The sequence below is a fragment of the Amaranthus tricolor genome, chromosome 4, assembly GCF_026212465.1.
Source record: "Amaranthus tricolor cultivar Red isolate AtriRed21 chromosome 4, ASM2621246v1, whole genome shotgun sequence".
Lineage (NCBI taxonomy): Eukaryota > Viridiplantae > Streptophyta > Magnoliopsida > Caryophyllales > Amaranthaceae > Amaranthus > Amaranthus tricolor.
This window is the reverse complement of record NC_080050.1, coordinates 29387183-29413056: the sequence shown is the minus strand read 5'-3', so window position 1 is coordinate 29413056 and position 25874 is coordinate 29387183. Positions and strand designations below refer to the sequence as shown.

The 25874-nt window shown below is 35.4% G+C and overlaps 2 protein-coding genes across 3 annotated transcripts; one reads left to right on the top strand and one right to left on the bottom strand.

The window, feature by feature from the left end:
• Positions 1–6462: 6462 nt before the first annotated feature.
• Positions 6463–17400, top strand: LOC130810099 (uncharacterized). The gene is made up of 10 exons (XM_057676049.1): positions 6463–6717; positions 6815–6876; positions 14660–14779; positions 15008–15107; positions 15278–15358; positions 15488–15537; positions 15624–15774; positions 15856–15912; positions 16162–16283; positions 17066–17400. Exons 1-10 carry the CDS (start codon positions 6625–6627, stop codon positions 17274–17276), a joined length of 1047 nt encoding a protein of 348 aa, XP_057532032.1. The 5' UTR covers positions 6463–6624; the 3' UTR covers positions 17277–17400.
• Positions 17401–17970: 570 nt separating this feature from the next.
• LOC130810098 (type IV inositol polyphosphate 5-phosphatase 3) lies at positions 17971–25056 on the bottom strand. Of its 2 annotated transcripts, none has more exons than XM_057676048.1 (10): positions 24808–25056; positions 24392–24554; positions 23093–23165; positions 22905–23009; positions 21495–22356; positions 20934–21118; positions 20658–20766; positions 20217–20359; positions 18497–18731; positions 17971–18410 (listed from the first exon to the last, which is right to left on the bottom strand). In XM_057676048.1, the coding sequence occupies exons 1-10, from the start codon at positions 24841–24843 to the stop codon at positions 18381–18383; spliced, it is 1941 nt and encodes a 646-aa protein (XP_057532031.1). In that variant the 5' UTR covers positions 24844–25056; the 3' UTR covers positions 17971–18380. The 2 variants fall into 2 exon arrangements, with proteins under 2 accessions (XP_057532031.1, XP_057532030.1); XM_057676047.1 differs by having other exon boundaries at positions 24392–24644; positions 24808–25043.
• Positions 25057–25874: the final 818 nt, after the last annotated feature.

Here is a 25874-nt window from a genome sequence, read left to right as displayed (position 1 = left end):
TTTTTTTTAAAATATTATTATTATTATTATTATTATTATTATTATAACGTTATAATAATAATTATAATAATAATAATAATAATAATAATAATAATAATAATAATAATAATGATAATGATAATAATAATAATAATAATAATAATAATATTTTAAAAACAATTAAAAAAAATAAATTAAAGGGTTGAGTCGCACAAAACCCGCGACTGAGCCACGTTTTATGCGACTGAACCACGGCCGAGTCGCGGGTTTTGTGCGACTGAACCGCGGCTGAGTCGCGCGTGAGTCACGGGTTTAATTTGTTTTAAAAAAAAATAAAAATGTTATTTTTACTTTTATTATTATTGTTATTACTATTATTATTATTATTATTATTATTATTATTATTATTGTTAATTATCAACTTTGACCTTAAAGGTATCATTAGAGCTTAATGCCTACTCTTATCATATATTTTGTTTTATGGGCCGACCCAATCTTATATGGTCTCTCACAAGAATTTGTGATAAGAAAATAAATGTTGTATTAGAAGTGCCTTGTTGCGAAGCGAGTCTACATAATTAACATATTTTTCTGATTAATATAAACTTATAAATATTAATTATTTTAGTGTTATAAGTAATTATTTTAAGACAATAAGTGTATATTGAATCAACCCAATAAAAATAATTTCACCACTAAACTGTTTAGTTTGAGAATTTGTGAAAAGAAAAATATCAACGTGAAATTAAAAATACACAATAAATTTTATATACAATCTCACCTAAAAAAACTTATAAATTTGAACTAAATAACTCAACTAATTTTCCAATTCTAGATGTCAAAATCATAGTTTTGAGGTTAATCTAATGGTTGAAGAGCCTTTTATCTTTGTAATTTAATTTTAATCACTTATATAAAAAATTTATTTTTCCTTCTCTTTGTCTGTATGATCTAAAATAGTGTGTTGCAAGTGAGATATTATTTGGCGGTTACGACACTTAAGTAGTGAGAGTTGTCGGTTGGGAGATTACGAGAATGGCCACTGGATTTGACCTTATCCATTCAAATCTCTATATTTCCTTTATTTTTTAAATTTTGATTATTTAATTCAATTCTATGTGAGCTGTTATTTACGTGTTCACGTTTACTCTCTCTTATTTAGTTTGCCTCATTTGTAAAAAGTAGTAAAATATATTGAGATTAATAAATTAAATATAATAAATAAAAATATAAAATATTTACCAATAAGAATTAGATATGAATTGAAAAGCTGTAAAATCATATTTAAAAATAAAAGTAACGAATTTCTTAAAACAAACTAAAATAAAAAATAAGATAAATTTATAAAAAAGGAAAATACTACACACTTGCGCAATTTGCTATTGATAGTCCTATTGGTCTCTCACACCCTCTAATTTGTACAAGGTTTTTTTGTCTCATTTGTTCCTCCTTTATTATAAAAAATACTTTTATAATATTACTTTTAGTTTTAATAGTTACTATAGTTACTGTAGCAATTAATGTTTATTAATTAATTTTATTTGACATATATTTTTCTATGTTTATATAAAACATAATTAAATAATAGTATTTTATTTTATCTTAATACATATTTCATAATAAGTTCTATATCTTTACACTATCTATATTTGGAATGAAACCAATAAGATAGAGAAAGTAGATTTTTCATTTTGGAAATCCAAATGACTATATATGTATATTAAACTACAATTTAAAATAGTAAAGATTATATTAAAGAAGAGTTAAAATATGTATATATGAAAATAAAAAACGTGATGCGTTAGTTCGATATAAATAAGTTGATCACCTACAAAAATTGCTCAAAATATGTCATGCAAAAAACTTTTAAAATGTTCAAACGACTTTGACTTTAATTTATGGATGAACAACTCTTGTTAGAGATTGTTAATTTCTCGTTAAAATGACCTCAAACCATAAAACTTATATGTTAATAACTTATATTAATTAAATTATTATAATTTAAATCAGAAACATATTTTATAGTAAAATCGTCTTTCTATATAAGAGAGCTTGTATTATATTTATGGATAGTCTAAGTTGAACTCATAATGAGAGCAACAAGTTGTGATAAATAGATAAGAGAGTAAAGATAGGGATAAGGGAGAACAATATGAGGGGTGAAATGTGTATTTATTTATAGTGATAATGACATAAAATAAAAGGTGGAGATAAGGATAAATAATTATTTATTTAATCTCATGAATCTTGTAATTATAAAGGCAGGAAGTGATAAGAGAAATTACAAGAGTTGATTAGTAGTCCTAACTCCTAACTGATATTCCACTAATCCACATACCAAACAACACTTAATGCTACATAAATATCTTCATAATTCAATAATGGATCAATTGATTCCTTAAGTAAATTTTTATAAAATTTTAATATATAATGTAGTAATTTAGAATATTGAAAAGTAAATAAAGATCACAATTTTCCATTTGTGTTTGTCATAGAATCATCATTATCATCATATTTACTATATACCTTTTTCATAGAAGCTATTTTGTGAGAGGCCATCTCTCGATGAGACGATCTTTAAATATATATTTATAATGAGACTATCTCATAGTACAATTTGTGTTAAATTTTAGTTACAATTATGTAAAAAATTTCTAGATCTTTAACTAAAAACGATGCAATGTATCGCTTAATTTAACCTCTTTACTCAACCTATGTTTTGCGACAGTGGAAGCAAGATCGATGAACAATAATGAAACAATAAATTAAGAAATTCAATGCAAACAATAAGAAAATGACATGAGAGATTTAACGTGGTTCATTATCAATGTGATAGCTACGTCCACCAGCACCGAGATCAAATAATTTCGCTATGATCGCAAAGAATTTACAAGATGAATCTCAATAACGCTCACAAATAATAATGGCTCTCTTGTGATCTCTCTCAATTTGTGAATAATGAACCCTAGTACTAATAAGAGGTGGTATATATATAATAAAACCAAAATAAAGAAAACTTGGGCTCTAAGTATCCACAAATAACCGACTAAGAAAAAAGGAAACTGCTCCACGTGAGAAATAACCGTCACTCGCGAGCCAAGTACAACTTCGCGAGCCGCGACTTGAAAAAAGAACGCACTCCGCGCCCCGTGCACCAAGACAGCAGGGGCTCCACGCCCTGTGCACCTTCTTTTTGACCTATCTTCTTGATTCTTCTTCTTCGATGGCACTTGCAAGTTTGAGTCACCATTAACAACAATCTCCACCTTGACAAAAACTCGTATTCAGCAAACGATCTCATCAACACATAGTGAACATATCTAAAGCCAAAACCCGATGTAAGACTCATGCATTAGCCATACATCTCGATAAGTCTCCAACCAAGACCCATCCCGACAAGTCTTCAACCAAGACTCATCACATACTCGTCACCAAGTATAACAACTCATAAGCTCCACCTGTATCAAAAGTCCCGGGCAAGCTCCACCTTAAGGCCAACACGCCTACAACATGAGCTTCCCAACACCGCCCCTAAGGGCCTACTACATCACATAGTAATCAATATTTAGCAAGTCTAAGCAATGTTTAAACTTACTAAATAGAACAAACTTAGTAAAGAAATCACTTGGGTTGTCAGTGGTCCCAATCTTTTTTACCTTTACCCTCTTGTCAGTACGCAAGAAATGATACCTGACATCAATGTATTTGGTCCAATCATATGGTGCACTTGATCTTTAGCTAAGCAAACGACACTTAGACTATCACAATACACCGTAGCAAACTCCTGTGCAATACCCAGTTCACTCACAAGGTCTTTGAGCCATATAGACTCCTTAGTTGCAGAAGTTAAAGTCATGTACTCAGCTTCAGTAGTAGACAACGTAACTGAAGACTACAATGTAGACTTCCAACTAATCACGAAACCACCCCAAGTAAACACATATCCGGTCATCGACCTCCTGGTATCCACATCCACTGCATAATCAGAATCACTATACCTAGTTACCAAACACTCCTTACCATTCCCATACACAAGACTAATATCTGTTGTCCTTCTCAAGTAGCGAAAAATCCTTTTCACCTCATGCCAATGTTCTCTCCCAGGTTGAGCCATGAACCTACTTACAACACTAACAGAGTGCACAATATCTGGTCTAGTATAGACCATAGCATACATCAAACAACCAATCGTGTTGGCATAAGGGACCCTAGACATATATGCCAACTCCTCCTCAATTTGAGGTGACATAGACAAAGACAACTTGCAGCTCACAGACGTTAGTGTATTCCTTTAATCGAGAATAATTATTTATGAGATTAATTTTTCGAATTGGGATTTCATTTGGGTATTCCTTTAATCAAGTATTTAGGATTATTTTATGTTTCTTTGTTGGGTAATTATTGATGGTATGGACTCGTTGAGTATCATTGATGGTGATGCAAAAAGGGAGCTTTGATTGTTATCTTTTGGAATTAGAAGTTGATGCACACAAGGTGTTTGTTCAAATGCATCAATGAAGTTCTTTGGTTTTCTAATCTGATTTTTGGTTGAAGAATTTACTCATAAAGGTAGTCCTACAAACACTGTTATCTTTTATAATTAAATTCAAGTTAATTCATGTTTTATAAGTATTATTTTGCCGTTGATTGTTTGGGACAAAATCATATAAAAAAATGTGGATACCCGAAATTCTGGGTTCCAGTTGAGTTCAGAACTGGGTCTAAACTGTGATCAAGTATCGCGAGGATCCGTGTGACTTGCGAGTCCAGTTCAGGATTGGGTTTGACTTGTTTGACCTTGTTTTCTAGTCTTCAATTAAAAGCATGTTTTGTATGTTATTTCCTTACAAAATATGAATCTTGAAATATTGTACTATGAAAATGAGTTATGATTATTGATTTTAAAGAAAATCAAGTGATTTATTGATTCGTTTTATGTTGAAATGTTAGACATTGAAAAATGTCCGTTTTTGGTAATAAGCAACGGATATTTATATTCGGATTATTGTGAAATCCTATAGCTTGATAATAAGTACTAGTTATTCTGATTGGTCTTGAGCCCTCGATCCCGTTTCATTCTTGCAAGAGCCATATTTTTGGTGATGACGATCACCCGTGTTCTCAGGATTTAGATCTAGCCTACTTCCTGACGGTCCATATATTCTCACGTTTTAAAGTGATGTTATATTATTGTTTTAATATGAGTTTTGAATAAATACGTTTGGTATATAAAGTTTTGTTTGTGTTTGTAAATGAAATAATATGTTTTATTTGCCGTATTGTTTCGCTATTGCCTTGTAAAGCAATAGCTGCATTTTGATTTTCGGTATTAACTTGTAAAGTTATAGTCGTGTTTTAATTCGCTTTGAACTAAAGGTTCTTAGCTTTATTGATGTTGATACCAAACGATGTTTTAAAAGAGTTCTGGTTTTGATATATTAATGTTTTGTAAGGAGTTAATACCAAATGAGCAAAAAGATTAAATTGGAGATGTTTGTTAATGACTTGTATATAATTGTAATAGTTCGTTGGATTACTTAATAATTCAATTGTTGACAGTCTTTGATGGGGCCTATCCCATAGATCCATTTTCATGTTAGCTCTGCTGTGGAGACGATGCCTACTTGTATATGTGTTACGTGCGAGGCGATGACTTCTTTTTGAAATACATAATGTAAATTAGATATTTGTAAATTAAATTGTATTAATTTCAAAATGTTTTGTTATGTAAAAAGTTTTTAAATACTCTGATATTGGTTTGTTGTGACTATTAGCCACAGGTCAAATTCGGCCCAGACTTCTATAAGTTTTCCGCTGTACTTTATAGACAGTATTATTATACTGTTACATTAGTTTGGGCTGTTTTATGCATATTGAGAAAAAGTCAAAAGTTGAAGAAAGATGGTGTTTGTTAGACTAATACTCCTATATAACTTGCCGTAAAAGTAAGTTTATAGTGTTAGATATAAAATAAAGAAAAAATTATCTAGAATAATTCAATTTTTTTTTATGATTTTTCTATAATAATCTTAATTATTAATTAACCATAAATAATTCTAATTTTAAGGGGTATGTATCTAGAGTAAATTGAATAACTTAGATGAAGTAAATTTGGATAACCTGATGATCTGTTATAGTATGTATTTTTATATTTTTTTTAACATTTTATTTTAATTTATCTTTTTTTAAAAAAAGTAAAACTAACTATTGCAAGTCATCAAGTTAATGAATTTACTCTAGGAAAATACCCTTTAAAATTAAAATTATTCATGTTTAATCAATAGGTGGAATTAGTGTAGGAAAATTATAAAAAAAATTAGATTATTAGGTAATTTTTCATAAAATATATTTTGGAGTTTCAATACTTGCTTATATTTGTTCCAGTATACAATATATGGTTTATCAGCCGAGTATTTCATCTTATCTTATAGTAAAATAAAACAAAGCTTATTTTAAATTTTGTTTTTTTGATTAAAATAAACTTAATTATTTAAAAAATTCGAGTTATGATTAATTGATGATGTTAATGGCACTTTTGTGAATGGGATACTTACTGAAAATGAAAGATAGTGGTGGATATTGTATATACGTGGCTCTTTCTGAAGCCAAATTTTCTCTGTTTCACTTGGTCGAATGTAGAAGTTGATGATCATATACGTTATGAAAATTCTATCAATGATCAAAATTCAAATCCAATCTCATATTTCTCTCACAGATTGCATCATGTTTCTCATCAAGGTACCCTTTATTCTTTTCAATTGATTCATTCATATTTACTCATATTTTTTCTCTTATAGCTCAAACTTACACTAATCCTTCGTCAATTTCTTATAAGGCATGGAGAACGGTTGCATTTGGCGTTTATGGGTACCTCAATTTCACTAAAGCTGGGTTCTTGTAAGTCCTACTTTCAATTTTAACTAACCCTAGGTCAATCGGAAGCGATTTCTATGTTTTTGTTATCAAGGCTAAAATTACGACATCTTACTCCAAACCGTAACTTAGTGGGACCCACTAATTTGCAATGGGGTAATGGAATGTTGTTATTGTTGTTGATTAATAAATAGGTATTTAGAATGAGTTGGGTTTTGTTGGAGTTTGATTTTTAATTCATTTCCCTAATGTTATTGGGTCGGAATTTAGATGTACGCAACCTTACTTTGTGATAACAAAGAATTGTGCCATTCTGTGTTTATTCGATAGTCATAATGAACTGTTGTGGACTGGTGGTGAATGTAATCATGAAGAAGGGCAGTGATTAAATTGAGGAATATGTTATTTTGGGATTTGGATAAGGATATGGGGTATCCTAAGGAGATGTAATCCTTACCCTACATTTTATTTTCTTCTGTAAATGTCAACTGTCCTGAACCAGTTATTTATAGAGAAGAATTGCACTGGATAATTTTTTGATTGCTTTATGCTGAACTTAAGATGAATGCTGTTGGATATGGCTTATTTGAGTGTATATGAATTTAAGGGTTTGTTGGGAAGGAAAGAGAAAGAAGTTGGAGGGATTCGAAGGTGTATAATTTTTTTGTTTGGATGCTAGTTTTGGAGGGGAATGATTTGGTAACTAAATTTAAAAGATTCAGAAGGAAAATGATATTTCTCTTCCTCTCATTTGCATTCTTTCCTAAATAAACAAGAGATATTTGCTTAGTTTCCTTCCCTCCCCTTCCTTTCCTTTCCTTTCCTTTCCTTTCTCGTCTAAATTCTTATCCAAATGTAGTGTACGGCTATATGACCTGAGTTGAAGTTATTAACTCAAACATATGAGAGATACACCTTATTGATCCTTATCTAGACTTATTAGACTGTATTTAAACTGATTAGCTTGGCCTCATCCGAGTTGGCAACACTATCACACTACTCATGAGAGTTGTAGACTAGCCTCACAAACCAACATAACTCTTTTCTTGACACACTTTATCTTAACTCGTGCGCATATTGAGAACTTACCACTTACCAGGAACCCATCCTAAAATTATTGTTCGCCAAGCATGCTTAACTTGAACTTATTGTTCCTTATCTAAACTTATATGAACTTAATTTGCATAAGACATGCAAAACAAAGCCAAAGCCTAAAGGGTTTGCGACATGGATATTAAAGCAAACAATCCTTAATATCTAGAATATGATACACAAGTGCAACTTCCTGTAGCCTTATTCAGTTTTAGGGTAGATATCTTATGATATTGAGGATGATCCCAACACTTTCCAATTACCTTTTTTTCTTTGAAGTCATATATACCTGTTTGTATAATATTAGTGTGCATATATATATGTAACACACCCAGTTACGTAATCTCCAAATACACACACAAGAGAACAAAAAAGATACACAAAAGAATAAACACACAGCTTTGAGTGGTGCACAAACTCCCACACAACTTCGAGTGTTCTGTAAACTCCTTTATTTCTGAATTTTCTTATTCAAAATACAAGACAACCCTTTACAATGATAAGGAGTCCCTATTTATAGACCCCGAGCCTAAGATACAAAAGCCCAAAATAGCAAACACAAGAAAATAAAAGATAACAAAAAAAACAACCGAAAATATTTATTTCTAAATTTTTTCGCCAGCTCACGTGACTTACATATCACCTACTCTCCACTTTTGCCCCTTCTCTGATATGTCTTTATAATTGGTGGCTTGGGTGTTACAATACCCCCGACCCAATTAAGCACCTTGTCCTCTAGGTGTGTATCTGGAAAGGTAGCGAAGAATTTTGCGGCATCCTCCCAAGTAGCTTCAGATTCATCTATTCCTTTCCATAGAACCAACACTTCTCTTGGTTTAGACCCTTGCTGCCGCACTTGAAGAATATCTGCTGGAGTCATCAAGATTTCCAAGTCTGCTGTCAATGGTGGAGCAGCAGCCATATTGTTCAAATTTCCCACACCTTCTGCTTTTTTTAGTTGAGAGACACGAAAGACCGGGTGTATTTGGCAGTCTTTGGGTAAGTCTAGCTTGTAAGCTGCTTGGCCTAACTTCTGTAAGATTTTATATGGACCATAGAAGCGTAAACCCAACTTCTCGTTTATTCGGTTAGCCAAGGTCTTCTGACGATATGGCCGTACCTTAAGGTACACCCACTCCCCTTCTTCATATGACATTTCTCTTCTTTTTTTATCAGCATACAGTTTCATCTGTTGTTGTGCCTTTATTAAATTGTAATTCCTCCTACATCGCGTCTCGCTCTTGTAACAAATGCTCCAGTGAGTCTACTGCTGTTTGTTGATGGCTGATCCGGGCTACTTGTGGTGACACCTTCCCATATAGAGCTTGAAAGGGTGCCATTTTGATGGAAAGGTGTGGCGAGGTATTGTAACTAAACTCAGCCCAATGGAGCCGCTTTGCCCATTTCTTTGGTTGTTCATTGGCGAAGCAACAAAGGTATTTCTCCACAACTTTGTTCACAATTTCAGTTTGGCCGTCGGTTTGTGGATGGAAGGCCTGCTTCGAAGTAATTGCGTTTGTTGTAGCCGAAACATTTGTCTCCAAAAGATACTCATTAAGACCTTGTCTCTATCGGACACAATTGAAGTAGGAAAACTATGTAGTCGTACCACTTCTTCACGAACTTAGGCTGCCACGCTAAGAGCCGTATAGGGGTGCTTGAGAGCAATAAAATGTCCGTACTTGGTCAGCCGATCAGCCACCACTAAGATAGTATCAACCCCCTCTGACTTAGGTAGTCCCTCAATGAAATCCATAGTGACATGTTCCCAAACATGAGCCGGAATGGGTAGCCGGACTTTGAGTTGAAGCCTTGGCTTTTTGGCACACGGAACAGCCCCTGACATAATTAGTGACCTGCCGTCTCATGCCCTCCCAAAACTATTCGGCTGCCAACTGGAGATATGTCTTCAATTCCCCCGCGTGACCGCCCAAAGGAGAATCATGATATTCATGAAGCAAAACTGGAATGAAAGGAGAAGAGCGAGCCAATACGTACCTGCCCTTGTAAAGCAGCCTATCGTTATTTAAAGTGAAACCAGTAGGGACGTGCTCCCCTTTTGTTGACAGCCTCTCTAATCCGAACCAAAGCAGCATCTTTCTTTACTTCACCTTGCAACAATTTCTAGTTTATGCCATTGGAACTCAACAAAGCTCCCAATTCTATTGCTCCTTGAGATACTCTTGATAATGCATCTACCACTGTATTTTTATTTCCCGGGTTATATTCAATGGTGAAGTCGAATCCCATTAATTTCATCATCCATTTTTGGTAGTCCCCATTGACCTCCCTTTGCACCAAAAAATGCCGCAAACTCCTTTGGTCGGTTCTCACCACGAAGTGCCTCCCAAGCAAGTAGTGCTTCCACTTCAAAACAGCAAACACAATGGCCATGAGTTCTTTCTCATAAATTGGTTTGTTACTAGCTCGGATCCCCAAAGTCTTGCTATAGTATGCAATCGGATGTTTTTCTTGCATCAAAACGGCCCCTAACCCATGTTGGGATGCATCAGTCTCAACTACAAAACATTTTTGATAATTTGACATAGCTAGAACTGGTACCGTGTTCATGATGGTCTTGAGATGTTAAACATGCTCGGCTTCCATATTCTATGCGAACGCGTCTTTCTTGAGTTGATTAGTGAGAACTCTTGTTAGTTGGGCATACCCTTTCACAAACCTTCGGTAGTACCCCGTAAGTCCTAAGAATCCCCTCTATTCTTAAAGATTTTTTGGTGATCGCCAAGATTGCATTACCGCTATTTTTTCTTCATCCACCGATACGTCTTTTGCAGATAATATATGTCCCAGATAAGCAACTCGATCCACTCCAAATTCACATTTTCCGCCATTTACCACCTACTCATTCTTCCTTAGGCATTGAAACACTTGTTCCACATGACGTCGATGCTTTGATTTTTCTTTGCTATATATCAGACTATCATCAAAGAAAACCAATACAAATTTCCTAAGACAAGGTCGGAAGATTTCACTCATTAGAGCTTGAAATATCGACGGGGCATTCGTTTAACCGAAGGGCATAACGAGAAACTCATAGTGACCCACATGAGTCCTAAACGCAGTTTTATGAACATCTTGCGCCTTCATTCTAATCTGATGGTACCCCGATTTAAGATCCAGTTTGGTGAACACCGTTGCTTCATTTAACTCATCAAGTAACTCATCGATCATCAGAATGGGATATTTATTCGGAACTTTCGCCTTATTCAAGGCCCTATAGTCCATGCAAAATCGCCAAGATCCGTCTCTTTTTGACCAAGATGACTAGACTAGAGAATGGGCTAATTGAGGGTAGTATGATTCCAGCTTTGAGCATGTTATGGACCAACCTCTCGATCTCGTTCTTTTGACTATGCGGATACCGATAGGGACGGACGTTTATGGGATTGGTTCCCTCCTTGAGGGTGATTACATGATCTTGGGTCCTATGTGGGGGTAATTGGAGTTTGGGATTGAAAAATGTCTGAGTATGAGTCGAATAATTCCTGTAATTCAGCAGGTACAGTAGCTCCCTTGATGCAGTTTTCGATCCCGTTAAACTCTACTAGAATGCCTCCACTTTTCTTGCGTAACACCTTAAGCATGACTTTCAAGGAAATCTTCGAACGCTTCAATGACGGATCTCCTATCAAAATTATTTTCTGCCCTTGCCATGTGAATTGCATCATCTGTGTCCCCTGCCTACACACACCTTTGCCCAAGATTTCTTCCCCATTGCCGAGTCTGACCCCAAATTTATCACACTCTTCACACTTAATTCCCAAGGTCTGTACCGCCTGATTCGAAGTAAAGTTGTTGGTTGCCCTCAGATCAATCATCACAATTAATTCATGTTCCCCAATTTTTCCCAGTAACTTCATAGTCTTGGGATTCGTAATTCCCACCACAGAATTCAAGGAGCTGTTAATTACCTCCAGCTCTTCCTCCTCTATAATTTCTTCAATATGTAATTCTTCACCCTTTGCTTCGTCGTCCTCCATAGTGCCAATCAATACACTGATCTCCTTTTTACTACAAACATGATTAAGGGACCATTTTTCATCACATTGAAAACACAACCCTTTGGCTCTTTTTTCCGATATTCTTGATCTGAAAGCCGTCTTTCCTTGCCGCCGGCTCGCCCCGTACCTGAATTCACTGGTGGATAACGGCTTCTTGCTGGATTTTATGGATTCTGCGCCTTGGATTCAGGGTTAGGGTATTTTGGGTTTTGACAGGTAATTTGGGGGTGGAGGGTTATTTGGGTATATCATTGGATTCTGATATTTTTGAGGGGCAAAAGGGTAATTGCGCAACCAAGTACCTGCTAATTTCTTATCAATTTTATCTGACCACGCCATGGCCTGTCCCAAATTTTTCGGCCCCAAGATTCGAAGCTCAGCCTTGACTTCATCCCGTAATCCTCTCAAAAAAGCACCGAGCATCACCGGTTGATCTACTGGATCCAATTAAGTCAGCCTCGTCACAAACTCCTTTCGATATTCAGCCACAGTTCCTGTTTGCTCCACCGACATCCATTGGTTGTAGAGATCTCCATCCTCACCGGAATGAAAATGTTCCAAGATCAGCATCTTTAAGTCTTCCCATCGTTTTAATGACGTTCTTTGATTCATCCACCGGTACCACATCATTGCTTCCCCTTCGAAACTCACTACTGACGATTCTACCTCTTCTTTTTCATTGAGTTGGTAAAAGGTAAAGTACTTTTTTGCTTTCAATATTCATTCATCAGGATCTTGAACATTAAATGGCGGTAATTCCAGCCTCTTTGCCTTCCAATTCAATCTTTCTTGATTTCGTTCTTTGTTTTGGGAATGCCGTGAACCACTTTCATTTTGACAAATCCATTCCAAATTCTGTCCATCATACCCCATATTTCTGTTTTGGGTCTGTTTTCTCAGATTATTATTATAATGGGTGCCCATCTCTAATAACTTGGCTTGCGCTTCCATCAGTTTAGCCAAGACTTAATAAGTTTTGTCTTGTTTCTTGGCAATCTGCTCCACGGTGGCCGAAACCTCTTTCAATTTCTCCAATTCTTGTTCCAAACAAACCATCCTTTCTTGAGTACTAGAAGTTTCCATTATTTCCTTTGGGAAAGAAAATTGAATCGCTTTGATACCTATGTAACACACCCAGTTATGTAATCTCCAAACACACACACAAGAGAACAAAAAAGATACACAAAAGAATGAACACACAGCTTTGAGTGCTGCGCAAACTCCCATACAACTTCGAGTGTTGTGTAAACTCCTTTGTTTCTGAATTTTCTTATTCAAAAGACAATACAACCCTTTACAATGATAAGGAGTCCCTATTTTTAGACCCCAAGCCTAAGATACAAAAGCCCAAAAGAGCAAACACAAGAAAATAAAAGATAACAAAAAAACAACCGAAAAGATTTATTTCTAAATATTTTTGCCAGCTTACGCGACTAACATATCACCTACTCTCCACTTTTGCCCCTTCTTTGATATGTCTTTATAATTGGTGGCTTGGGTGGTACAATATACTGATGTTGGTTACCTCCGTCAAGGAATCTATTTTGTAGATTATATAGCATATTATGGGGTTTTAATATCAATTTTAGTGTTTCGTTGAGCTGCTTTCTTGAGATTTATCAAAACTCACAAGCTAACATGACGGGAAGTTATGAGTTTGAATCTCATTCATCCCTCATTTTATGTGGAATTTTTAACCCCAACCATGAAAAATGCATTTGTTGTATCTATATTTCTAGCTAAAAGAGCTCTTGTGTGAGGTGACGTGATATAGTATATAACATATCACAAGGCTTCAACTATTTCGCGAGTTGGTTTACACTATTCTCATTGGGTGCATGTATGTGGTGACATTTAAAAAATTGAAATCACGCCCTTGGTAGTTTGTAAGTTAAAGTAAGTTGAATTAGTGATTCTAGAGTGAAAGGGTTTGTGCAAGGGTTCCTCAATATTTTCCAATATATTAATAGAACTACTTGTATAGTTCAAATGGTGTACTATCAAGACTATTGAGTGGAAGAAGGGAGACACAAGGGAGATAAATATTGTCATTATATGAGGGAATGATCTTATATTTGAAATTCTGGGACAAGTGAGGAATTATATACACGACTGTTTTGATCCATGGTAGTAAAATTATCGATTGATCTCAATTCCCATCATATATCTTATTCACTTGTTAGTAGACATTCATTTGGACCTCATTATTTACTTCTGAGTGACATTTGTATGGACAATGTAATAAATGGCCTAATCTAATAGTTGTTAGAATACGACCTGGAAGATGACGAAGCAGTAGGAGTTTCATTCCACACCGGAAAAGATTTTCCTAAATAAGCCAACAAACGGTGAAAATTGATTTGTTAAGATTTCGATCAGATTACAGAAAGGTATACACCAGCATAGAAAGTGCACAATGCTTGAATACAAATACCCTCATAACTTAAGCAACTTTTAACAGCATTTGTTGTGCGGTATACTGGGTTGATGACTCTGAATGACTCTGTTGCGCGGTCTCTGATTGTTCTTCCCCTTAAATTCAACAAAAGGGACCAAAGTAGGATCAAGTTCCTTTAGTTCAGAATTCAGATGCCGTAAATATAACTTTTTGATTATCCAAAAAGTTGCATTTTAATTTTTGTTTTGTTGGAATGATTTCTCCATCGAGTAATAGAACTCCATTTCTCATTTAGGGAACACTCTAAGAACTTTAAAGCTGAAGATATGCAAGCAAGAATGGATGGAAAGAATTGTATTGTTACTGGGGCAAATTCTGGGATTGGGTTTGCAACTGCTGAGGACCTTGCATCAAGGTATTGTCTATGCTTTCAACACTTAGCATTACTCAATGGAAACTAACAACTCTTTTGGGCTAATATATATCTTCCATTGTCTACAGAGGGGGTAAATTTGACCATATTCCTCTAGTCCTCTCTTTGGAGGGGATACGAGTATAGATTGTCAGTTACCTTCCCTCACCCGGACCATGTTTTCGAGCATGATGTTGAGTCAATGATGATGATGATGATGATTGTCTACAGAGGGGCATCAGTGTACTTGTTGTGCCGCAGTAAAGAGAGGGGAGAAACCGCTCTTTCTAAAATCCAAACTAAAACTGGAAACCAGAATGTTTACTTGGAGGTATGAATCATCTTCAAAGACGAGTTTTCGGGGTAGTCTAGAGCCAATAGATTAACTTCTTTCAAATAGATTGTTCTCTTTATGTTTCCTCTGCGGACTTTTTAATTTGTGAAGTGCACAACCGTAGTTTATTCTGCTAATTGCCTTTGTCTTCTATATTACACACATAGGTATGTGATCTCTCTTCTGTGAGTGAAATCAAGTCGTTCGCTGCAAGGTTTTCTTCAAAGGATGTGCCTCTTCATGTTTTGGTAACCTTGTGTTTATGCGATTTTCCTTTTGTTGCATCATCTAGAGTTTATACTATTTTCCTGTAACGTTCATTTTTAACTTGTATTACCCGACTGAAAGTTAGGTGTCTGATCTGCTTACCTCTGTAGGTCAACAACGCTGGCATTATCGAGAATAATCGTGTCGTAACTTCTGAAGGGTAAATCTTATGGTTACCTGATGTCATTCTAATCTGTACAGATCATTTCATCTCTTAACAGATGCATTTTTAAAAATTTGTTCCAGCTTCGAACTGAATTTTGCGGTAAACGTATTGGGAACTTATGTTTTGACAGAGACGATGTTGCCTCTATTAGAAAAGGCTGCACCTGATGCACGGGTTATTACAGTTTCTTCAGGTGGGATGTACTCTGCTCCTTTGACCGAAGATTTACAGGTGAGTGATCTTTAAGACAACCAGATTCATTTGTTTAAATTTGAACCTATTATAGTTTGTGACAGTTTCTTTGTAATGAAGTTCAGTGACAAAGACTTTAACGGGGTGATGCAGTACGCTCGAAACAAGCGAGTTCAGGTCATTTAATATACATCCGACTTTGATCACTTTTTTGTATTTGTAGCTCAAGGTGCTACTTTATGTAAATGAATGTCATTGTCCTCTTCTGGGTGCTTTGAGATTGATAGTTATAATAAAGAATCAAGATATATAGAAAATTATGAGTCAATCAGGTCGTATTCAGATAGGCTTGGAATTTTCTCCGTAACTTGTGGCTCGGTCACATAAGATTAGGACATTGATACATACTTCATTCGTCTGTCCTAGGTCGCATTAACTGAAAGATGGGCCGAAATATACAAAGATAAGGAAATTGGATTCTATGCAATGCATCCTGGTTGGTCCGAGACGCCAGGAGTTGCAAAAAGTTTGCCTGGATTTTCTGAAAGGTAAGCTAAACTTTCTTGGGTTTTTTTCTTTCTTGGTATTCAGTTGTTCTTTAATTAAATGGTTTATAATCAAGAGTGGTGTGACACTGTAACCGAACTAATGTTACCTTGATCTCTTTTTCCGGTACCATCTTCGGTTTGAGTAGTTTGTTGTTTTTGTACTTGTACGAATATTTAGTTCCCGCCTGACTCGGACCTGATCATTGATCGACTCTCTAAATGCGAAGCTTATCTTAAGGTCAACTGACTGCGAATAGTAATATAGAAGAGTCGTAGAAGCCCGTACCTGGTAGTACTTCTGTAGACACAAATAGTAGCACATGATATACATAGCAGAATACAAATAGTACAGAATAATTCTTGTAGTAAAGCTTGAATCTTCGAATATAGTCATGATTTATGAAAAAAACGTAAATTAAACACATCATCCACTGTTGAAATATACCGTGGAATGCTTTGGACTTGCCCAGCGGCTACCCTTAAAAAACGAGGAACCAAAACCTGGATTCTCGCCACCTACTGGAAGGATTCACCTTACCTTGATAAAAATATGTACGTTATGTACGTCTTTATACACATAAACTCGAGATGAGATGGTTATGTTGAAACCTGATGGTTGTGAGGATGAACTATTTCTATGCTATCCATTCAGATCTGGGCCAAATTTGCTGCAATTCCCTCTATCAAAAGGCAGTTTGATGCTAAGATGCTGGATCATTAGGTCTGACTTATCGAATTTCCGGCTGATAGATTGACTTACTAATACTCTTGTTATCTGCTAGGCTTGCTGGGAAATTACGAACGTGGGAAGAAGGTGCTGATACGATAATATGGTTGGCTTTACAACCGAAACAGAAATTAGTCTCCGGTGGATTTTACTTTGATAGATCGGAAGCACCCAAGCATTTGCCGTTTGCAGCCACTGCTGGTTCTCATGCTGTTATTGATTCCATCATTAAAAACCTTTGTTCATTAACAGGAATCGCATCATAAACGATAAATCAAAAAATTGCATTTCACATTTTTTGAAGGCTTGTATAGACTATACACCAAGAATGTTGGCAATTGACATACAAAACTTTGATCTTTGTAAAAGATAGTTTTGGTTGCGGTTAAAGGTGTTGAACGGGCTAGGTCAGGGCGGGTCGGGTCGTAATTTAAATAGATTGCATTAGGGCGGGTTATGTCAAATGCTAAACAGGCCTGGGCAAGTCAAATTTCGTTTAAATCTAACTGACTTTGACTCGTTTTTAAAAGTTTATAAAATAGTTTTTTCTATTCTACTTTATGGCTTTTTGGGTTGACGTCCCTATGCATATAATAATATTGTATAAAAATATTTTAAAGTGTTAAAATTTTTTTGCAACCAATTCCTATTTGACTTGACCCACCGGACCCTTTACACCAAGGCGCGTTAATGACTCTATCCGTTATTGAACAAACCCGTTAATGATCCGTTAAAATGTGATCCGACTTTTGATCTGTTGGGTCGACCCGCCCTATTGAACACCTCTAGTTGCAGTAATAGTCACAGTGATGTGGGTACCATGCCAAATCATGAGATGTCTCTTCAACCGCCCTAGTTACGATGCGAGTGACATGGATTTAGGTTTAATGGAGTTTTATTAGAATCAAATCATATAATACAATATGACCTGTTTTTGCACTATGATCCGGGTGCAATATATGTTAACCGATTCATTGTTTACAGACATCGAATGTTAGTTTACAGGCATATCAAATGTTATGTCAAATACAAAATACTCCATCAAATTACAAACAAAAAAATACATCACCAACTGCAAAAGTATTGAAAACTTCTGCAATATTTGAGCATTAGATTTATCACCAATTACAAACAAAAATATACCAATAACCCAAATTCCTTTGGTTGGTTGTTCCTTGAATGTATAATTTCGTCGACTTGGCGGTTAAAAGAATGGATGTACTCAAACTTCTATCTATATGCCAAAACCTGTACAAAGTACGAAAGATGATCCACGCTAACCGCAATCTACAATATAGTGTTGATGAATGAATTAAACCACACGGCTAAAGAAATGACATGTGATATAATCGATCCTTAAACAGCCAAAGTTAGCGGCCCCATTTAGCCATGTCCTGCATCTGAACATAACAAGAGTAAAATATCGGGAATTGAGACTTGAGAGTTAAGACGGTATGAAAAATCGAACCACAGAAATGTTACTTGCCTCTTCCAGTCTCAATTGGCTCAATGCCGCATTCATTCTGTTGTCGATCACAATCTCTTCGTTTTCCACTTCTGCGTCTGTAAATGTAAGTGCTCGCTGTAACTTTCTAGGAGAGAAAACCTCGACTTCAACATCATATATCGCAGTAACAGGTCGATGATCAGACAACTTGAGTTCAGATCTTCTGTAGTTGATAAGCTTCAATCCTTTTCCATATGAGAGAATGCGGTCACACCTGAAAGGAAGAGCATCAGCATTCAATAACCTACTATGAAACTATTCTATCCTAAGATAATGGCGTCTAGCAACAGGGAAGACCCTTTTCCGGTTGGAGGGAAAATTGCAAGGGCTGGAATCAAATCAGATGTATAGAAGGTAATGCACCGAGAATTTTCTGTTGTGAGTAGAGGTGTTTAACGGGGCAGGTCAACCCAACGGTTCAAGGTCGGGTCAAATTTTTAACGTGTCATTTACAGATCGAGTCAATAATGGGTTGGGCTATTAACGGTCCTTGGTGTGAAGGGTTGGCAAGGCAGGGCCGGGTCGAATAATTATAGGAATTGGTTACGAAATTTTTTTTACCATTTTTTGTTTTATTTATTTTTATATGATATTATATATATAGGTGGGTCGACCCAACTTGTGAGATAGTTGTCTTAACCTTGTGCACAACAACATTACAGTATTTCAGTGCTGGGTTCTACCAGATCGACATAGGAGGAGGCTGGATATACACAACTTTACCGGTTATTTCAATGATCATAGATTACAAAACATCATTTGCAATTTCACTTAAATAAGAGTTGTATAAACTTAAATGAGTCATTTTACTCGAGTTCATCATAATCGAAAACCAAATAAACCTTTGGCTCTATCGGAAATGGACATTACATAAACCAAGTAAGACATTAAAACATTTCGGATGTATTTTATTGTACGACAGTGTACAAATAATGAATGGAGTTGGAGAATATAAGGGGTTGATCATTGGAATAAATGTTTTTAATTGTATATTAGTATCAAAGATAGGGCTAAATAAAGTGACTTAGGGGTCTTCAATGGGAAGCAGGGTTCAATTAAATATGGGCCGAATTGGATAAGGGCCCTTTAATCATAATAGGGGATTTAATTGGCCCAGGCTTTCTGGCCCAACCCGGCCCATTTTCATTAATGAAAATAAATTTTATTCCCATTTATCAATTTATAACAATTAAATAATCATTTATATTAATTAATTTGAAAAAATATTAATAATTCCAATTGACATTGTCATTTATAATATTTAAATTATAAAGTAATTACACTATTTGAAAAGGCCCGTTTTTGACTCTTATTGAGTTCTTTTATAGTCCGCTTCATTTTAATTATAGTAAAACCCTTTTTCAGCCCCGTTCTTATAAAGCCCTTCTAAAAATGGGCTGGATAAGGACTCAAAATGGGGGTCCAGCCCATTAAACACCTCTATGCGTAATAATACTTGTAGTAAAGATCTCACACCAGGGTAGTTGTGTCAAAGGCAGGTATTGTTCAAGTGTCTGACTCAACTATTTTACAGATGTTCAGTCAAAAAAGTGGAACAAGGCAACGTCAACAGAAGGAAAAAAGGGAGGAAATGGATGTTCAGTCAAAAAGGTGAGGCGAGGAAGAAAAGAAAAGAAAATGAAAAAAATCAGCCAGAAATTAGAGGCACCAATTATTTGTAGGGAAGTCAATTGCTTACCATGCTGGAGTACGCCTCCCGACTTTTGGATCCTCTCCATAATAAGTATCGGAATTCATCTCATACTTGTAGGTCGGAGGAAAATTTAATCTACCTTCGGACCATCCATCAAACACACGGCCTTTTCTCAACTCTCTCACAAGCTGCAGTTGCAAGTGTCTCCATAAAAATACATTTGACAGTAAAACGGACCACCTTTTGACACAATAGTAACTCAAGACAAGTAAGATAAACAACATCAGGAATTACATCATTGTTCCTTTAGATCATAATGTGAAACATGTATTGCATTTCCACTTTACATTGCGTGATGATTACAAACGTGGGACAATCACATGAAGGATAAACTATACAATGTAGACATACCTACATATCATGACAGAAGTTTTTGCAACATGCTAGGGATAAGAAGGGTAAATAGTATTTAATATAAGCTGATACCTGATCAAACTCAACCAATTTAGACAACTTCTTTTGGGATATTAGCTTCCGTGTCTCTTCATATGACAGGTTGATTCGATAGTTCAAATCACCCAGCCAAATTATTCTTCTGTAACACAAAAAACAAATCCCATCTATCAGCGCCACCAAAAAAATTTTAACAGCAATGCACAGATCTCGATGTGTGTGCATCAATATGGAAGCGTGGAACTATTGAAGAAAGAAAATCCCATTTTCTGAAAATTTAAGTCAAGAAATGCGAATAATACAACTTACTCATGGTCATAAATGCTTTTCGGAACTCCCAGACCTGAATCAGAGCGAAAAAAAGTCCTCTTGTGTATTTCATTTACATCAGCATTTCGTTTTAGCTGGTCACATTCCTTTTCCCCAGATGTTAGATGAGTACAGATGAAGCAGAAAAGGGTCTGGTATATAGACATGCTGATAGAAACTGCTCCCTGGAATTTGGGGGAGAGGGAAGGTAACGTCCAGAAGATTCAAAATTATTATTCAGAAAGAGTAGCTGATTTACACTTCTATTTACACTAACATAAAGATAGTGAAATAAGTTAAAGGTCCCTTTTTTAACAATCAATAGAGTTTTACGTGCAAAGATAGCTATAAGCAGAATATAGTCCCGAAATTCTTAAAGGAAAGCAAATCGCCATAGTTTCAGGTCCGACCTCACATGGAAGCCGCACACAGTTAAGAATAAGTACCGTTAGACATTTCCAATGACAGGACGACACTTCCTATAGCATAACCTAAGGAATATAAGATAATTATATGAGGTTCAAAGCACCAAGAAGGAATAAGAAAAGAAAGGAGACAGACCTTGTTACCGATATAGCCCATAACACCAACACCAACAGTAGACACCTTAAGATTCTGAATGCGTTTGCGCAAGCCCTTACGAACCCATATTGTAAGAAAAATTCCAACCATTTGCTTACTTGCTATCCTCACATACTCTGGTCTTCTTCTCCGCTGTATGAGTGATTCAAGATCAAGTTCTGCAAGTACTGAAGCATCTGACAATGCCCTGCGGTCACCAGTAATCTTGAAAGAATTGTATGCCTTAAAAGATTTGGACATCTTAAAAGATTTTGCTGACTTAAAACAAGTCGGTCTCTCCAAAACTCGTTGAGCTAGCAAATCTAAGGGTGGCTCAGGCCAGCTCAAACCAATCCTTTCGGTTCCACTTAGAGTTCTATTTAACTTTGAAGACACCGGCTTGGTCACAGATTCATCACCTACTTTCTGAATATTTGACTGGAAGCTATGCCATCTTTCCAACCTCTTTTGAGAAGAGATCCGTTTCAAAAACCCTTTTTCTCCTTGAAAAGCTGAATATGGAATCTCGTCACTATTTAAAACTTCATGGTCCTTATATATTCCCTCATTGCAGACCATTTTGTCCTTAACTTCATAAAATCCAGCAGGCTCCTCGTCCAAAGGATACACTTCCTCTTCCCCTCCACTATCAGAATCAAGTGATAACTCATCCTCTAAGTCAGGATCATCTTCTTTAGGCTTGAACTTTGACGGAGAAGGGGGATCGCTGTAGCTTTTGTAGCTCTTTTTAGCTGGCACTCTACAAAGTGCGTCTCGTATGATATTTTCCCATTGTAAGACTGGTCGATTGTCTTCTGCCCCAAATATATTTCCAGCATTCAGTGGAACAATTTCCTGGAGACTGTTTATCAAAAAATACTTTTGAAATCAATAGCAGATTGAAATAGATGATTAATCCGGGATAATATAAAACAGCAAGCCAAGAGTAATGATCATAATGTTCTTGAACGAATTTTAAGAACGTGTTGAGAAAGATGTACAAGACACTATTAAATCAAGGAGGCAAGCCAAATTACTAGGCACGTTACGGGTCATTTGGTTAGTGGTACTAAATGGTGGTAATGGGAATGATTTATAGTGTACAATTTCATCAAAAGTTCATTTCATTCCCATGGTGATGATTTTGTTTACAAATTTCCATTAGCACCGAATACCACATCTTCTAATGTTAATGCATTGGAATAAATTTTATGAAGAAGATGAGATGATTAAGTTGGACAAGCACGGTTATCAAGGTAGCCAAGAGATTTCTCAACCAAAGTTACACTAGTTTTCATTCTCATTACCACCGTTCATTACCACTTAACAAACAGGCCGTTAGTATACAATGAGAAAAAGAAAATTGAGAACTGATAGGTTTACGCTTAAAAGCTACACTGCAGAAATTACCCGAGTACATAGATGTCAGCAGGGTCATTGACGTTTATCCATTCCTCAATATCCAGATCATCAGGTGGAAGTTTTCCACCGACGTTCCATGTCCCAACACATACTCTACAAGCCAAAAAGAAAGATTTTAACAAACGATGCTCAGAAAAAGGAACTGTTGGTTGAGTTATCCAAGATGAATCACATACTTGATTTCCTTTCTATGAATGTATTGAGCCCTGAAAGTTTCAGAGTTTCGCCGTCTCAATCGTGGTAGATTGTCTGAAATTTAAAGGTGCTGATGTATGAGAAGATAGTATGAGAAGATATGAAAGGAACGAATGGAAACGCATTTACACCATCAAAAAAAAACATAACAAGGTAAGGTTTATACAACCAGTTCATACAAAGTTATGTTATAATAAATAGATCAACACACTATAGTGCAAAATATAGTCTGCATCAACGCCATCATGAGCGTATTGCAATTTGCAACAGTTAGAATTTAGCGCACTGTCACATGATTCACTAATGTACTTCCGAATCGCGAATAAAAAAGCGAATTATGGTCAATGTTGGACTATTTTATGGTGATTTTGAGCGAATCACGAATTCAAAAAGTGAATTAACTGACGAATCATGTTACACTTGTTTATCGCAACTGCAATTTAGGCAGCGACAACTACAAAACCATCCCCATAGACCACGAAAGCGATTTGCATCCATTGTCGAGACCAGATCCGTAACTTAGCCGTATGATGCAATCATAATGAACTAAATATGATTATGTTTCCTATTTGTTCACCAGAATCTCCTATTTACCGTGTGCCCTTGTTAGACATATTTTACACCTTGAAACACTAGGGCTAGTAATCATAGGGAAAGTTCCTTGAAGTATACTCCCTCAGTCCGAAAACCCAGTATATCAACAACATCAGAAAACACAACTAAGGAACATCACATTTTTATATCGTTTTCCATTTAGATGCATTTGCCAATAAGTATCATCCTTATTCCAAAAATGCCTTCAAGACAACTTGAACCTTATATTAGGGAGGCTAACTTTAGAAAACCTACCATGGATAATAGCGAAAAAATGGAAAAAGTGTTGGCATATCTGTCTTAGATATTCAGTTACGATGACACTTATGGAGATTAGGGCGAGAACAGCCAATTGATCCTATAGAGTCTTATGCAAAAAATGGAGCAAATATGCTCCAATTAATCAAAATCCACATAATGTAAGACAATATTCACCTCATCTTAAAAACAAAAATACCCATTTAGTATAAATTCATAATCAGAAAAAAATCAGTTAAATGCATATAAATATAAGAAATTAACCCCAGAGAATCAGTGTTTGACTTGCAATCAATGCATCATAAGTGATCATATCATATACAATCAAAACAAACCCACTTCTATATTTATTGAATTTGATGAAATCTACAAGATCAAATAACCCTTCCAAAAACACAAATAGAAATAGAGGAGGGAGTAAAAAATACCTTGAGCATCAACATCAGAATCAACAAAAGTTTGAGCATCAAAATTGCTGTTATTGTCATTTTCATCATCAGTGAAGTCATCATTATCAGTATCAGCACTGAAATCAGAATCCTTAGTAGAAATATTAAGCCATTTTCGAAGAACGACCCTAGGCCATAACAGCTGCAGGCAGGTGCAACCCAAACAACATAATTCAGCCCAACTCATACAATTACCAGTTTCACTACCACTTGTACTTCTTTCTTCATTTCTCTACAGTTTTTCAATATCATCATCAAATTTTCCCTTTTTTTTATTAAATTTATTTTTTCACTCTATTTTATTAGGAAATTTCTCAATGGTTTTGTTAATTACCCGCATAATTTTAAAAAAACAAAATTGAGCTCCATTAAAGAGGAGGAGAGAGAAGAAGTACCTCGAGTGATCGACGGCGAGTATGGCGTGGCTGCATCCTGGAAATCAGCAGTCATCTATGTTAGATTTTAGAGGGATGAGAGAGAGGGGTTTATAATGGAGGGAGATAACCATTAACCACCTTCACTTTCCAAATTAACTGATTTATGCTTTAATTTCTTTTCGTAGTATACTACTTCAGACTTAAGATTTAATTTTTTTCGCTTTTATTTAATTTTCTCATTTTTTTTTTCACCATTTTCAAAAATTGTATTCAAGACTTAATATTTATTAATAAAATTTTATACGTGGAGACAAATTTAACAAATTTTCCCATAAGTTTAATTTAACTTATTGATATCTATAAAAAATCATATACAAGTTTCTCTTTCGAACTATGAAATTTTTTACATACTCTATAAATGTAAAACTATGTATTACCTTCGTTCTACATTTGTCACGATTAATCTACATTTGTCACGAATAATAAAGACATATTGTATAAAAAAGTCACTATCAATTATAATTATTATATATATTTCTTATAAATGAGTCAAGATTAAAAAAAAAGTGGATGGGGATTTCGTTATTGAGTTGTGAGTTTATCACCACAAAGAAACATGAGTGGGGTCCACGCGCCATTAATACAAGTGGGACTCACCCTTTTGAGTTGCCATCTCAAAATCTCAACCTATACATAGTTTTATTAATTTATAAAGTACTACTTGCATTAATTTTTGATATACTTGTGGCTATTGGCTATTGCCCATTTTGAATTCACAAATGATATTGGACATTGAGATTGGGCTATGTCATGCTTTTGGCACCACTCTGTCTAGTATATCTGTATTTACGGTAATTGAAATTAAATGACTGTGATTTGAGATTTGTTATGGTTATATGACATGGTAGAGTAGAAGAATATTAAATCCTCAAAGGTTAGCATAAGGCAATGAACCCTAGAACATGATTGCTCGGACGAGTTGGTTTAGTACTTGAACGACCACGCCAGATGAGCAGCTCCTATTCGCTTAACGATGCATTTTTGTTCAAAAATTTTTGAACCCTACATTTGGTTATTTAAGTAGA

What these genes read in the sequence shown, in the direction of transcription:
- LOC130810098 (XM_057676047.1), bottom strand. Translation starts at nt 24,843, where the DNA reads ATGCAGCCACGCCATACTCGCCGTCGATCACTCGAG. An exon ending in ATTCATAGAAAGGAAATCAA is followed by an intron (nt 23,010 to 23,092) that starts GTATGTGATTCA and finishes TTTGGCTTGTAG; the next exon opens with AGTATGTGTTGGGACATGGA. An exon ending in GGGAGGCGTACTCCAGCATG is followed by an intron (nt 18,732 to 20,216) that starts GTAAGCAATTGA and finishes TCTTCCTTTCAG; the next exon opens with GTGTGACCGCATTCTCTCAT.
- LOC130810099 (XM_057676049.1), top strand. Translation starts at nt 6,625, where the DNA reads ATGATCATATACGTTATGAAAATTCTATCAATGATCAAAATTCAAATC. An exon ending in GCATCATGTTTCTCATCAAG is followed by an intron (nt 6,718 to 6,814) that starts GTACCCTTTATT and finishes ATTTCTTATAAG; the next exon opens with GCATGGAGAACGGTTGCATT. An exon ending in ACCAGAATGTTTACTTGGAG is followed by an intron (nt 15,108 to 15,277) that starts GTATGAATCATC and finishes TTACACACATAG; the next exon opens with GTATGTGATCTCTCTTCTGT.